The following is a 14,955-nucleotide window of genomic DNA, read 5'->3' as shown; positions in this document are numbered from 1 at the left end:
TTAATATATATTAAAATTATTTTTATTGTGTTTTTTTCAAATATAAGAATTTAATTTGAATTACCATTTTATAATTTTTCAAAACACATTAGTGCTGAATTGAAATTAATATCAATTATTGTGAGATTAAATTTTGAATTCAAATTTCAATTACAATTCCATTAATTCAGTAAAACGGATTCTTAATGGTTTTTGTTTTCACTAATTCACAACTTAACGAATCATTGGGTGCATAGGCATTTCACAAATGACAAAACTAGCGGTTATTACTTACCGTTAAGATTTGTTAAGGTGATTATGACTGATTCCCATTTTTCATTTCTCCTCTCTTGGATTCATTCTCTCTCCAAGAAGCGAACGATATCTGGTTTTGTTCATACACAATTACATCGAAGCTTTTGAAGGTATGTATGTCCTTTCCGCTCATTTTGCTCCTATATAATTTTTATAAACCAATCTTCTTCTTGTAATGGATTCATATGTTTTTTATCCAAATGAAATCTGTTTAAAATGCTTGAATAGATCTGTCTCTCGAATTATGTAGGGTTTGTTTGATATGATAATCAATGTCGCGATTGAATTTCCCTTTTATTTAATTGATCCTATTGTTTCACTACGATTTCCTGAATTTGTTTAACGATTGCATGCCATGCTGCCAAATCCAGCAATATTGACATAGATTAAAGAAGGATTTCTGCAGTTGATATACATAGATGGATGAGATTATTTATGTTCTTGCCTCGTGCAGTCGTGTGTATGTTATTACAATCGTCTTCCCCAAAGTGAACAATATTGATTCGGTTTAAATACTAGTCGATTAATAAAGAGTTTCTTCTGATATATGAACAGTGATTCACCGTCCAACTGAAACACAACAAAATGGAAGGGACTGTAATTACGCCATCCTTGGAAGGAATGAAGCACATAAAGTCTGATCGAGGCGAATTCCTAACAGAGCCTTTTTTGAATGTTTGCAAATTGGTATTGCCTATTCTAGGTGTGTAGACAATGACTCTTTTTTTTAAATAGATTGATGGTGGTTATTAAAAAATGTATTGATTCCATACTTTTCCCCTTCATGATTGTCAGACAAATTTGGAGCAGCTATGGCATTTGTCAAATCTGATATTGGCGGTAATATTTCGGTAAAACACTCTCCCTTCATTTCATATGAACATGTCATTTTTCATGACAAGCTAATCACAGAACAGTAATAGTATGTTCAAAAATTGAAACAGATGTATTGTTAAGGTTTCTCATTATAGATCAAATTGGCACAGATTTAACTCATCTTTGGTGTCTTGTAGAGACTGGAAACCAAGTTTGCTACCAATCCATCAAGATTCAACTACTTGTACAATTTTGTGCAAGCAGAAGTTGAAACAAGTTCAGCTAAATCATCGTCGAGCTGCACAAATGGCCTTCTTTGGCTAACAAGGTATGCACAAGCTCTATAATTCAGTATGATTTGATGATGAGTTATTTGAGATTAAAACCAAATAATAGATTTATATTCTCCAACTTGTTTTATAGAGCAATGGATTTTGTGGTGGAGCTGTTCAAGAATTTGGATGAACATCAAGATTGGTCCCTGGACAAAGCTTGCAATGACTCTTATGGCAAGACTTTGAAGAAATGGCATGGTTGGCTTGCTAGTTCAAGTTTCACGGTAAGATGATGGATAGTCAAGATATAATTGATGGGTTTTTATTATAATTTTGTGAAAAGATTGATCTTTTTTCAAAAAAAAAACAATGTGCAGGTGGCAACCAAACTTGCCCCAGATAGGAAGAAATTCATAGAAATTTTAGGGGAGACTGACAATGTATATGCAGACATGAAGAAGTTCTATTCAACTTTTTCACCTGTTCTTGAAGAGATCCATAAATTTCTGGCAAGTGACTATATTTATCCTCTTTTTATTTAGGATTTTAATCATAACTCAAGTTTTAAGATTTTTCTTGATGCAGGGTAGGATGGGATTGGACAGTATGAAGGCTTTGTGATTGATATGTTTTATGGCTCAAGACTTCCTTTCTATGGTCTCCTCTTCTTTGAAAAAAAAAAATATGCATTTTGACTTGATACTATATTAGTCAGGCCAGTGACCTCTGCTGAGGATATTTTAAATACTTTAGATGACCTTAGTTGAAAGATTTCGTTGAAATTGATAGTTTCTTTAGTTTTATTTTGCAACTTTTGATGTCGATTACTTGTTTTTGTCTTGATTTTTATTTGGGCATTTTTTACTCCATAAATTTTTTTCTGTAATTTGTCATTTCTCACCATTGTTTCCTAATACAATGACAGTTTGCAAAAAAAAAAAAAGAACACAGATCTATAAGGTTACATGTTTGTTATTAAGATCAAGGACAAAGTTATAATTTTACTTAAAGTTCTTTGGTTAGTTTATGTAGGGCAAATTAATGAATATTTTTTTAAATTCTTTTTTTTTAGGCGTAAAAGTATTACATTATTACGGGTATTATGTGAATATATTAATCGTAACGTTACACGAGTACACTTACTAAAATAAAACAAATATATGAAATTTAAAAAATTATTATAATACTCGATTTAAAAAACAAATTTATATATTTAAAATTATATAATTAAAGAAAAAATAAGTTAAAAAAATATAAAAATTAAATTAATTAAGTTTTAAATAAGTGAAAACTAATATGGACTTCATGCATACCATAAAGGAAGTTCTTAATCAATTCTCAAGTATCATTGACCTCTACATAAATGAAAAAAAGAGTGTTGCTTTTTATAAAGGGGTGGATGAATTAATTAAAAAGAATATTTTTAATGTCGAATATTTTTAATGTCACCAGAATAAATGAGCATCAGCTACCTATTCGATACTTGAGAGTGTTTCTCGTCAAAACAACTTAGGATCACACATTGCATATTGTTAATTGAGAAGTGTTAAGATCTAGGTAGCCGCTGGAGGACCGGGGGTTGGACCGGTTAGCGGTTCTCACTCGTAAGGTGGTGGTTAATCCAGTTAGAGATTAATACCGGGGTTTCAATACTTCACAACATGTCACAAACCCTTGAACTAGGTTCAAGCGCGGAAGAGGTTTGCTTTCAGGTTGAAGCAGCACACTTGTTTGATGGACAAGGCCGGTTTCAGATGATGGAGATTTGAAGAATGGTGGGTCGGTTTCGGTAATCTGGAAATTCGGTATGGTTAGTATAGAGTCGGTTTAGAGCGGTGTAGTTGAGTTAATCGGTTAGATAATGAAGCCGGCAGAAAGTAAATAACAAGACAAATTTTATGGATGTTCGGAGATAAAACTCCTACGTCACCCCTTCCTCTCGAAACCGCGAGAAGGATATTCACTAAGGAATACAAGTACAATCCGATCGAGACTTATTTCCTGCTCGATAATACTCTTACAATTTACACCGAAATTGTAATACACACTTTAACTTTAGCACTTAGGCTTTCTTAGAATAACACAATTTTATCACTTGTAGTAAATGCTCTTAACGCTTCACTTGTCTCACTGAGTGTCCCACATTTACTCTTCTTCAACTGCCCCTTTTATAGGTGAAATGTGCCAACGGTCATATTTCACTGCCTTGAATCTGATTGGCTGAACAGAGGTGCAGTGATTCAGTGTTTCAGAGATTCAGACCTGCGGTCGTTTCCTCAGACCTGGTATTCTGTCTCAGACCTGGCGGTCTGTTCTTCCGGTTTGTAAGACAAACCTGCTGGGTTTGTCTTTTACTCAATGTAGACACTGTCTGTTGGACAGTTGTCTGTACTTCGAAGATTTCCTTTCTGGCTTATCCCGAAGTGGAAGGATCCGGTAGTACTGTCTTCTGCAGCCTACAGTCTTTGCCTTAGACTTGCATGGATATGGAAGTATTCAGTCTGTTCCTTTGGTATCATTCTCAACAAATACCCAAATTGTCTTCTTGTACTGGTCGGCCGCTTGACTTAGCCGAATGGCTTTTGGTATGAGTGATGTAACCGGACTTCTTCCGGTTATTCCTCTGCCTTGTGGCTGATCGGCTGTTTGATGTTTCTGGTTTTGCTTTGGCTGATCCTTTCTTTGTGCGGTCAGGTTTCGAGTATTCTTGGTCGGTTTAGTAGCTTGACCGGTTGGTTTTCTTAGCCGGTTCTTTTGGTTTATCCGGTCCGGTTCCTTGTTCCTGCATGGAAAGTTTATTTAAGTTAGGTTTATTTGAACCGGTCTGATTTTATCTAACAATTTCTCCCTTTTTGATTATTTTATTTAAAATTATCAAAATCATGTAAGTTTGCAACCGTAGGCCGGTTGTTTTGTTTGACCGGATTTTTGAAAATGGCTTTAGGAGAATTTTTCGAAAAATTTTGAGAAAAATTTTGGACGAGTCTTTATCTTTTATCTCATCAATTTCTCCCTTTTTGATTATTTTATTTAAAATTATCAAAACTAAGTAGAGATGCAAAAGATGGCCGGTTTTTCAAAAATAGCTTTATATATATATAGTAAAGATAGCCGAAAACAACATAATATGTAAAGACACTAAGACAAGTAAAGGAAGGAGAGTCCCTATTCCGAGTCCGAGAAGTCGTATATGCTCTTTTTCTTCTTCGGTTGCTGTCGACTGGTCGGTTCGGAAGGCCGTCGTTTTGTAGACCGGGACTGCAATTGTTCTTCGACCTCCTCTTCGACTTGGTCGGCCTGCTGCGATGTACTCGTGACGACCGTTTCAGTGATCTCATTGAGCAGCTCGGCCATTTGAACTTTCTTAGGGGCCTCCCTCTTTCGCTTTTTCGGTGCTGAGGCGGAGGCGGCCGCCTTTTTCTTTTTGTTTTCGGCTGCGAATTCTTCCAGCTTCCGTTTTTGTCTTTCCAACCGCTCAGCATCCTCCGCAGCTTGAGCGGCTGCTTTCTTCGTAAGTCCTGGGAAGATGACCTCTGCCCTTTTAATCCGCGCGGCTTCCTCTTCCTCTTCGGTAAGCTGTGAAGAACGCGGTGCCTCTTTATCTTTGCCTGCTTCGGCATCCAGCGCATCCTGGACCCTCTTAGCCACTTGAGCATCAGCCGCTACAGCCGCGGCGTCCGCGTTCACCTTCACTCTTAGCAATTCGGCAACCTGTTCAGAGAGCGCCTTTAGTTCGGCCACGAGACCCACATTTGTCTTCTCGAGTTCGGAGACCCGATCGAGTGTTGTGCCCACCAGGTCATTATTCATTGATGTCAACCGTTGATCGGTTTCTCTTTCAAGCCGGTCGAAGTCTTTCTTTAAATCGGAGGTCAAGTCCTCCAGAATTGCAGTTCGCTGAACACATTTACTGCGCAGAACCGCCTCTTCCCGCAGATCTTCGCCGATTTCTGAGAACCGTTCCTGATTTCTTTCCAGAAGACACCTTGTGGCGTCGGTGAACTTGATGGCCGAATCAAATATTCTGTTGGATCTATCCTTGAACGGCTGAACCGCGGAGTCTTCAAACTCCTGAATGCGGTTATCAATCAGTTCTGATGTGGAGGCTTCAAGCTTTTGAAGACGGTCCTCAACCCATTCTTTCGTGAAGTCTGAAGCGGGGACTTCCGGTTCTGGAGGAGGGGATTGCCTGGTGAGGTTGGGGTCGGCTCTTTCATCGGAAACTTTGGATGCCGCATTCTCCTGTGGAGGTGTTGGGCAGTGTTCCGGAAACGTATCGATCTGGGGAGGAGTATAGACCGGTATTTTCATCCGGCTGCATATGGCCTCTAGCCGTTCGATTTCTTGAGTAAGTTCCCCTTTGGCTTTTTCAAGCCTTGCTAACACCCGCGGCGCTACGGTGTCTTCCTGTCCCAACCCTTCGAGCTCCTCCGTAATTTTCTGGATGCGTGTTGCTAGCTTCCGTAGTTGGACCTTCGGTTTTAAGAGGCAGGTTCGGTATTGTACTTCTTGGAGTGTGTTGGAGTTTGTAAGGTTCATGAGCATATCTTCTACCTCCTCCAATCTTTGGATGCACTCCTCGTCTGTGTGGCCCGGTAGAATTTCTCTATACGGTGTGCCGTACCGGTGATCGTGCCATTCCAGGTAGAGTTCTTCAATTGACTCGGCTCGCTTTTTGACGCCCTGAAGGAGTTTCCGAGATATCCTATCGGCCTCTGCTTCTTCGGCCTCCTCCTTCTCTTTGTCGCCGTCCTCATTACCGGCTTCTTTATCACCTTCTTCTCCACCCTCGGTTGTCTCAGGGTTGGTGTTTGGTTCGGCATCATTGGGGCTCTGGGCTGGATTGTCGGCTTCATTGACCGTTCTATCATCCTCGGTCTTCTCCGTATCGGTTCTCTCAGAGAAGGAAGCCGACTCCTCATCTTCTGTTTGCTGCGGCGGTTCCGAGGAGGTTACTTTCTCCTTTCCTTTGCTTTCAGCCTTTGCTTTGGCTGGGCCAGCTTTCTTGGCGGCTTTCTTCTTTCGGCCTCCTGTGGAACTGGGGGCCGGCTGCTTCCTTTCTAGGAATTGCCTCGATCTGATGAGGCATCGTTCTGCGACAGCGACGCCGGGACCGATGTCGAGATTGAGGTGAAGGAAGATCTTACCTAGAGGAACGGCGTATCCCCACGAACGGTTTGAATCCGGTTCCACCATATCTATTAGGTTGCTGAACACCGCCTTTGCCCAGTTAACCTTTCGTTCCTCCAACAGACCGATCAGCATCTTGATTTTGTCTTTTGTGAGGTTGCTGAAGTTTCCTCCCCTCGCCAGAATCGCCCTTGCGAAGATGTCACATATTGGGATATACTCCGGCTTCAACATTTGTTTGCTTCCGGATGCTTTGATCGGCTCTTTAGTTGCCGATAGAATCTTGCAAGCCGCCTCAAAGGTGTCCTGCTCTATTTCTGCCGTTGCATCCTGGCCGGTTGTCGGAAGACGCAGGCTCTCTGCCACCAATGCCTCGGTGAGCTCTATTTCAGAATCGCATACAGTCGCGGTGATTTTGTCGTTGGAGACGGTTGCGGTTTTGAAGAATTCTTCGACCGCATCTTTGTAGATCACATGAGGACCGCCGAGGAAAAATTCTAGACCGGTTTTGACTACCCGGTCAAGAACCTCCTTTGCCTCGGACGTACCATTCAGCCGGATTTCCTCGAAATCCACTTGAGATAGGAGTCTGAACAGAGCCGAATCACGTCCCATGTTAGAGAGTTTGAGAGAGTGTGAGAGATAGCCGCTTCAGAAAGTGAGAGAGCTTAGAGAGAGAAAGCAGATTCGCGTGAGAATGAAATAAAATGACCGAGAGTCCCTTTTATAGATGCGGTTTGGAAGCCCAACCGTCCCATCAATATTGGGCGGGAATTTTCCCTCCAATTTGAAAGAGGCGGCAAACCGTGGGCGCCAAACCATGGGCGGCAAACCAAAGGGTGGGCGGCAGCTTTGGGCGGGAGATTTCCCTCCAAAGTTTTTGCTTATGCCATTGATGACGCACTCTTCTTTTTGAAACCGATTGATGGTACGATTTCTTAGTCTAACCGGTTATTTTGAGTGATCAGAGTGTTTGCAATTTATTTTGAGCAATTTTAAGTGATCGAATAAGAACGCGGTTTGAAGATGTTGACCGGTTACTTAGATAAATGGTCAAAGAGTTATGAAGACACGGTCATTTAAACTGAAATGATATTGAATTCAAGAAATATTGCAGAAAGAAAACCGACAGAAAATTCGGTATTGAGATAGGCATACATAGATAATGGAAAGTACAGCCTATGAAAAAGACATTCTAGAAATTCGGTCTATTGCCGAATCCTTGTCTAGGATGTTTGAGGAAGAGGCCGGTGTGCCCGGTCCGAACTCTGGCCGGTACCCAAGAATCAGCTTGCTGATATGCGGTGCATACCCGAGACCTCTCTTAGTCAGCACCATATTTTTGAGGTTTTCGAATATGACCGTTGACCAATTGATGGCCGATTCGCAAAGGAAGTGGGTCATAATGTTGTAGGTATTTCTAGAATACCGTTGATTCGGCGATTGACACAGAATCGAACGAGTCACGATTTCGAGAAGTAGTTGACCGTGACTAGCAAGCTGGGTTTTCGGCCCATAGTGTTACACCGGAGTAGGAGTGGCCGATAGGTATTGGGCGAGTTCAAATCCCGCAAGGTCCTCTATGACCGGAAAGTCAGAGAATCCTTCAGTAGGTAGACCGAATAGTGAAGCAAATTCAGCTTCATCGATCCAGAAAGTGTGGTCTCTGACGGTAGAGACGATATACTTTCCCCTGATGCAGGCGCTTCGAAAGAAGGCCTTGACATCCTCTAGAAGAATTGGACCGGCCTCTTCAAGAAAAGGTTGAAGACCGGTTTCAGTGAGAGAGTGAAACATTAACTTCTGTTCAGGATTTCCGTCTATCTCTCCCATGCAAGAGTCGAAGTCAATGCTTAAGAAGTTACCCAAAGTTCGGCTCGGCATGATTTCGGTGTTGAGAGAGACAAAATTCAAAGGATTTCAGAAGTATTTTTAATGCTTTCGAATGTGGTGATTTGATTAGAGGATGGCTCCTTATATAGGATCGTTTTTGGAGGGAAGATCTAAGCATTGATTGTCAGTTTTGTTTTATTAAGGAAAAGAATCTTTACCTTTCCAAGGTGCATGGGGAAGCGGCAGATTGCGAGGCCCGAGGTAGTTGTTAGTTGGGAAGTAACCAGGTTAGTTATATATTAAATATTCAGGTGGTTGGGAATTATCTCATTAATTAGGGATGCACTTAGACATAACCGAGATTAATTAGATGAGTCCGAAAATAACATAGAACAATGCCGAAATGGCATGAATAACAATGAGGGGGAACATGAAATCAAACGAAACATAACTGAAACCGAAGGGAACACGGATGAAGCCGAGACGATCAAACATGAGTTGGATAAAGATACACCCGGTACATACTGCAAAACGACCGGGTGCAAGAAGGAGTGACTTAATGTGCGCGGGAAGGGGCTTCACGGGGGGGATTGAAGTTCCTCCTCCTCCAGGCTCTCTCAAACCGATCATAGAATGAGTCGGTTATCTCTCTGGTTAGCACCTGGGCTTGGTTCAAACCCTCGCCAGGACAGGTTGGAACACCAAGTTCCACGAGAAGGCTGCTTATTTGGGGAACTAGCCCGACCGACCGGATGCCGACCATCCAGATGAGAACGTCGAATAGCACCCGGGACCAGTTGACCGGCGTGCTGGTGACAATGGCCGCCATCATGTTGAAGGTCGCGGTACAGTAGGTGTTGGTAACATCCCTTCCAAAGATGCCCCTACCTATCACATCGTTGAGGAGCTGATATTCAGCCCTCAGGTGTGACTTAGAGCCATGATCATCAACAGGCTCATCCGACCGGGCAAGAGAGAGGGAGACCTCAGCCTTAATGTTGGCCGGTGGGTTGAGGTCTGTGAGCCCTTGCTTGGGCAGACTGAAGCACCGAGCGAAGTCCTGCTCGGTGAAATCGAAGATAATACCCCCAACCTTGGATTGAATGTGGGTATCAAAATGAGGAGTACCCCTGAATACTCTGGCATGATAGAAAAACTCCAGAATGGATTCAGGGTAGACAGTTTGCTTATCGTCCAGAAAATACTGAAGGCCAGTATCTTCCAGAGCCTTAATCATCCTATATACTTCATAATGCTCGGTACTGGAGCAAGATTCAAAATCAACTTGAAGAATGTTTGGGAACTGAGACATGGTTGCCTTAGTGAGAGGATGTGTTTTGTCTTGTGAATGTTTTAGTGAATGTGTGTTTCCCTTAAGTACTGGTTTGGGGGCTATCCTATTGTCCAGGTATTGAATGAGATAATGTCTTTTGACCGCAGGGTATAAGCTATTGCATGAAATAGGCAGGTTTTTCAGACTAGGTTGTCGGTCATAGGCCTGGACTGTGAAAGATATCAAAAGATCTTCACGTCTTTTTAGGCGCGACCTGTTTTACTTTGAGAAGGTAATGTTTCAGAACAGATATCCTTAAACCCTGATAATTATTCCTCTTCTGTTTGAAATCCAAATGATCTAGGATAGCCTTCTTCCGAACCGGTCAGGTATCAGTTGTTCATCCCGATGCGGTTATTTGGTGCATGCACCAAGTAGCCGGTCGGTTTACTCTATCTGATAAACTGGGCGGTTCTTCCACAGACACCCTGAAGATTCGAAGTTCAACAGCTTAGGAAGAATTACCGGTTTTGTCTGTCTGAACCGGTTTCCCTTTAAGCATCCTTTGGAAGGATTTGGCTAATGTCGGTTAAGCCGAGAGTAAGTCTAAATTGAGAGAACTTAGCTTCCTGTAGAGGCTTCGTGAAGATATCGGCTACTTGTTGATCGGTCGATACGTATTCCAGCCGGATATGCTTCAGCGTGACATGCTCCCGGATGAAGTGATGCCTTATGTCGATATGCTTGGTTCTGGAGTGGAGAACCGGGTTGTAGGTGATTGCAATGGCACTTGTATTGTCACAGAAGATCGGGGATTCTTCGGCTATGACACCGAAGTCCTTCAGCTGTTGTTGGATCCAGAGGAGTTGTGAACAGCAACTTCCGGCCGCCAAGTATTCAGCCTCCGCGGTTGATGTGGCCACCGATGTCTGTTTCTTGCTGTGCCATGACACCAGTCGGTCACCTAGAAATTGGCACGTACCGCTCGTGCTTTTCCTGTCAATCTTACACCCTGCATAGTCTGCATCTGAATAGCTCGTTAGGTTAAAGGACGAATCCTTTGGATACCACAGACCGACGTCAGGTGTGCCTTTTAGATACTTTAGTATCCTCTTTGCGGCTGTGTAATGGGATTGCTTTGGATTTGCTTGAAATCTCCCACATACACCAACTGCAAACAGGATGTCCGGTCTACTCGCTGTTAGGTATAGAAGAGAGCCGATCATCCCCCGGTATGCAATCTGGTCTACCGATTGGCCCTCATCATCCTTGTCCAATTTAATTGATGAGCTCATTGGAGTAGCCGCCGAGGAGCAAGTGTCCATCCCGAACTTCTTTAGCAGCTCCTTGGTGTATTTAGGTTGACTGATGAATGTTCCTTCTTTGAGTTGTTTAACCTGAAGACCTAGGAAGAAACTTAATTCTCCCATCATACTCATCTCAAACTTGTCAGTCATCATTTTTGAGAATTTGTCACATAGCTTGGGATCAGTGGAACCGAAAATAATATCATCTACATAAATTTGAACGAGTAGGATATGTTCCTTCTTTTCAAATTTAAACAGTGTTTTATCCACCGAACCGATGGTGAAATCATGTTGTAATAAAAATGCGGTTAGTGTATCATACCAGACTCTAGGTGCTTGCTTTAGACCGTATAAAGCTTTATTTAGCCGGTATACATGGTTTGGAAATGCGGCGCTTTTGAAACCGGGTGGTTGTTCAACGTACACTTCTTCACGTAGGTCACCGTTCAGAAATGCACTTTTAACATCCATTTGAAAAACCTTAAAGTTTTTGAAAGCCGCAAAAGCTAGAAAAATCCTAATGGCTTCAATCCTAGCTACAGGGGCAAATGATTCTTCAAAATCAATGCCTTCTTCCTGTTTGTAACCTTGAGCCACTAATCTGGCTTTGTTCCTCGTGACCAAACCGTCCTCATTAAGTTTATTTCTGAATACCCATCTTGTTCCAATGACCGATTGATCTTTCGGTCTGGGAACTAGGTACCAGACTTTACTACTCTCGAACTGGTTTAGCTCTTCTTGCATTCCCAAGATCCAATCCGGATCTGACAATGCTTCATCTATTCTTTTCGGTTCAATCTGGGATATGAAAGCGGAATTAAAATATCCTTCCAGAAGTTGACCCCTAGTTCGAACAGGTTCTGAAGGGTCACCTATAATTTGCTCAGGAGGATGTTTACTGTTTCTTCTGAGATTCAGTTCAGGAGTGTCTACCAAATTACCGTTTACTTGATCAAGGCTAGACATGTCGGTAGGCTGAACAGGATTGTCAGACCGACCGACTTCCTCGGATTGGACCGAAGTGTCAGCTTCCTGTTGTGGAACAGCTTGATCCGGCTGGGTTTCAATGTTACCCATTTGGTCATGGACAAACCGCCTGAAGACTGGAGTCTCATCTTCACTATCAGAATGAATATTGTTATTTTCCAATCTGTTGTGTAGATCAAAGCATGAAGCAGTATTACTTTCAACCGATTCATCGAAAACAACGTGAATTGTTTCCTCCATGGTTGCAGTTCTATTATTATATACTCTATATGCTTTACTTACTGCCGAGTATCCTAGCATGATCCCGGTATCGGTTTTTGCATCAAAAGCAGTGAGTTGGGTCTTACCATTTATATGTATATAACACTTACAACCGAAAATCCTGAGGTACTTAAGTTTGGGAACTCTGTTAAAATAAACCTCATACGGTGTTTTGTTGTGAAATCTGTTTATTAAAGACCGGTTTTGTGTATAACATGCAGTGTTGATAGCCTCAGCCCAAAATTTTTGAGCAATGCCGGAATCGGCTATCATGGACCGTGCGGCTTCCTTGAGAGTCCGGTTTCTTCTCTCGGCCAGGCCATTTTGTTGAGGAGTCCTAGCACTAGACAACTCGTGTCTAATGCCGGATTCATCAAGATATGCAGTTAGGGTACTATTTGTAAATTCGGTACCTCTATCACTTCGAATGCTATTAATGCGAGTTGATTTTTCATTTTGCAGGCGCTTAAGGAGTGTAATCAGGTTTGATACGGTTTCACGTTTAGATGGTAAGAATATAACCCATGTAAATCTAGAGTAATCATCAATAACTACCATGGTGTAAAGCATGCCTCCTAGGCTAACAACCTGAATCGGTCCAAACAAATCCATGTGAAGAAGATCTAAACATCGGCTAGATTGGATATTTCCTTTACTCTTAAAAGATGACCTAGTCTGTTTACCCATTTGACATGCTGAGCAAACCTTATCCTGGTTAAATACTATATCAGGAATGCCTTCAACTAGCTTTTTACCCCGAATGTAGTTTAAAGTTTTCATGTTTAGGTGGTTTAGTCTCTTATGCCACAACCAGGTTTGATCAGTCTTAGCTATCATGCATATAGGATATTCTACTTTAGTTTTCCAGTCTACCTTGTAGATGTTACCTATCCTATTTCCGGTTAGTAGTACAATGCCTTGAGAGTTCTTGACTAAGCATGCATGTTTAAGAAATTCTACAGTATATCCAGCATCACACATCTGACTAATGCTTAGCAAATTAAAACGTAGGTTTTCAACTAAAAGTACATTATCAATGGTTAGGTTACCATGGACAATCTTACCCTTGCCCACAGTTCTACCTTTTGAGTTGTCACCGAAGGTGATTAGAGCACCGGTTGCTGTTCTGATGTCGGTTAACAAATTGCTGTTTCCGGTCATGTGCCTGGAGCAACCGCTGTCCAAGAACCATTCAGAGTTTCCTAGCCGTTTCTTTGGATCCTGCAAAATGTACATATTTACAACTATTTGGTACCCACATTTACTTGGGTCCACATGCGATTAGTCCCTTAGGTATCCAAACCTTGATAAACCGGACCGTTTTCTTTGCTAGGGTTTTAACTGTCTTTTTGACACTTGGTCTCGTGTATCTCGGTTTTTCTACAAAGTTCTTAAATGATGATGGTCTTCGGTTTGATGATCTATGGTTTGACCTACGCGGTTCAGGAAAGTCTTTCATATGTTTGAGGATTTCGGCTTTTCTTTTCACAGGGTCAAGCCATGATTCGGTTGGACCAACATAGTCGTATTTTAGCTTTTCTTCCCTATAGTATGCGGTCTCCTCTTCTTCAGCGGTCCAGGAGCTTTTAAGAAATTTTATAAAGGGAAGGTTTCCTCTTGTAAGCCTTGCTTTCTCTATGGGTTTTCGGTCTTTGGAGCTATTCTCCGTGTATCCTAGGCCAAACTTGCAACGAGGATGTCTGTAATGTCTATTCATGTTCTTTACTATATCACTAGACCTCTTATATGCGGCCATCTTATATTGAAGTCGGGCATTTTCTTCCTCGGTTAATTCTCTAGTCGGTTCACTGGATTGTTCGGTCTTAGGATCTAATTCGGTTTCTAAAGTGTGGGTATCATCAGGTTGTACGACTTCCGGTTCGGTTATAATGAGTACCTCTGGTTCTGTCGGAATGGGTACTATGGGATCGGTTCTAATGTGGAGGTGCTTAGGTAGCATGGCTAGTAGGTTCCTATATTCTTCTACCATGTCATTTAATGCATCGTATAGTTCATCTTTAGTAAATTCGTCGCAAGGAGAGTCAAATACCTGTTCCTCATTTGCCATGAGGCAGGTGAGTTCATCATCACTATCGCTGCGAGCCCACAGACTTCCTCCATCGTCGGCTATTAGTGCTTTCGGTACCTCACTTCCTTCACCGGTTTGTTGATAATTGTTTCGGTCTTTTTGATAATCCGGTTTCTGGGTATCCCTCCTCGGTTTCCTGCATTCCCACTTAAAATGTCCCATGCAGTTACAGTTATAGCATCTTACATTGGATTTATCACCATAGTAATTGTTTGTCGGTTGGTTTCTTTTCATGAACCTCCCGAACTTCTGTGCAAGCATAGCCATGGCATCCTCAGTAAACTGTTCGGCTGTTCTGATAGGTGCTGGTGCAGGGGCCGGTGCAGGTGCAGGTACAAGTGCAGCCGGTTCCGTAGATGTAATTAGTGCTCTGGTTGATGTCGAAGCCGAGACTTCTTCTTCAGTCCTAGATCTCATTTCGAACTCGTATGCCTTAAGATCTTCGAATACATCGTATAGTTTCATCTTACGTAGGCTCTTTGATTCCCTCATTACCATTGTTTTTATGTCCCAAGCACTTGGAAGAGATCTCAAAGCTTTCATAATGACCTCTTTATTGTCATACCTCTTTCCAAGTGTTGCTAGCTCATCTAACACACCAGTGAACCGGTCACTGTATTCCTTCATAGTTTCTCCCGGTTTCATCTTGATGCTCTCAAACTTCTGTGTGGCCACCATCATCTTGTTTTC

At 42.0% G+C, this 14,955-nt stretch overlaps 1 protein-coding gene across 1 annotated transcript; it reads left to right on the top strand.

Annotated features, from left to right (window-relative positions):
- The first annotated feature begins 319 nt into the window (after nt 1-319).
- On the top strand, nt 320-2,228 carry LOC124932584 (glycolipid transfer protein 1-like). Its single transcript, XM_047473238.1, has 7 exons — nt 320-404; nt 850-997; nt 1,090-1,145; nt 1,308-1,438; nt 1,534-1,669; nt 1,763-1,894; nt 1,971-2,228. Exons 2-7 carry the CDS (start codon nt 880-882, stop codon nt 2,004-2,006), a joined length of 609 nt encoding a protein of 202 aa, XP_047329194.1. The 5' UTR covers nt 320-404; nt 850-879; the 3' UTR covers nt 2,007-2,228.
- Nucleotides 2,229-14,955: the final 12,727 nt, after the last annotated feature.

Source organism: Impatiens glandulifera, chromosome 3 (genome assembly GCF_907164915.1).
Source record: "Impatiens glandulifera chromosome 3, dImpGla2.1, whole genome shotgun sequence".
NCBI lineage: Eukaryota > Viridiplantae > Streptophyta > Magnoliopsida > Ericales > Balsaminaceae > Impatiens > Impatiens glandulifera.
The sequence above is the reverse complement of the archived record's forward strand: the minus strand, read 5'-3'. Positions and strand labels throughout refer to the sequence as shown.

Excerpts from the sequence above, each read along its gene's own strand:
- LOC124932584 (XM_047473238.1), top strand. The coding sequence starts at position 880 with ATGGAAGGGACTGTAATTACGCCATCCTTGGAAGGAATGAAGCACATA. Across the intron at positions 1,439-1,533 it reads GGCCTTCTTTGGCTAACAAG|AGCAATGGATTTTGTGGTGG; the intron begins GTATGCACAAGC and ends CTTGTTTTATAG. Across the intron at positions 1,895-1,970 it reads AAGAGATCCATAAATTTCTG|GGTAGGATGGGATTGGACAG; the intron begins GCAAGTGACTAT and ends TTCTTGATGCAG.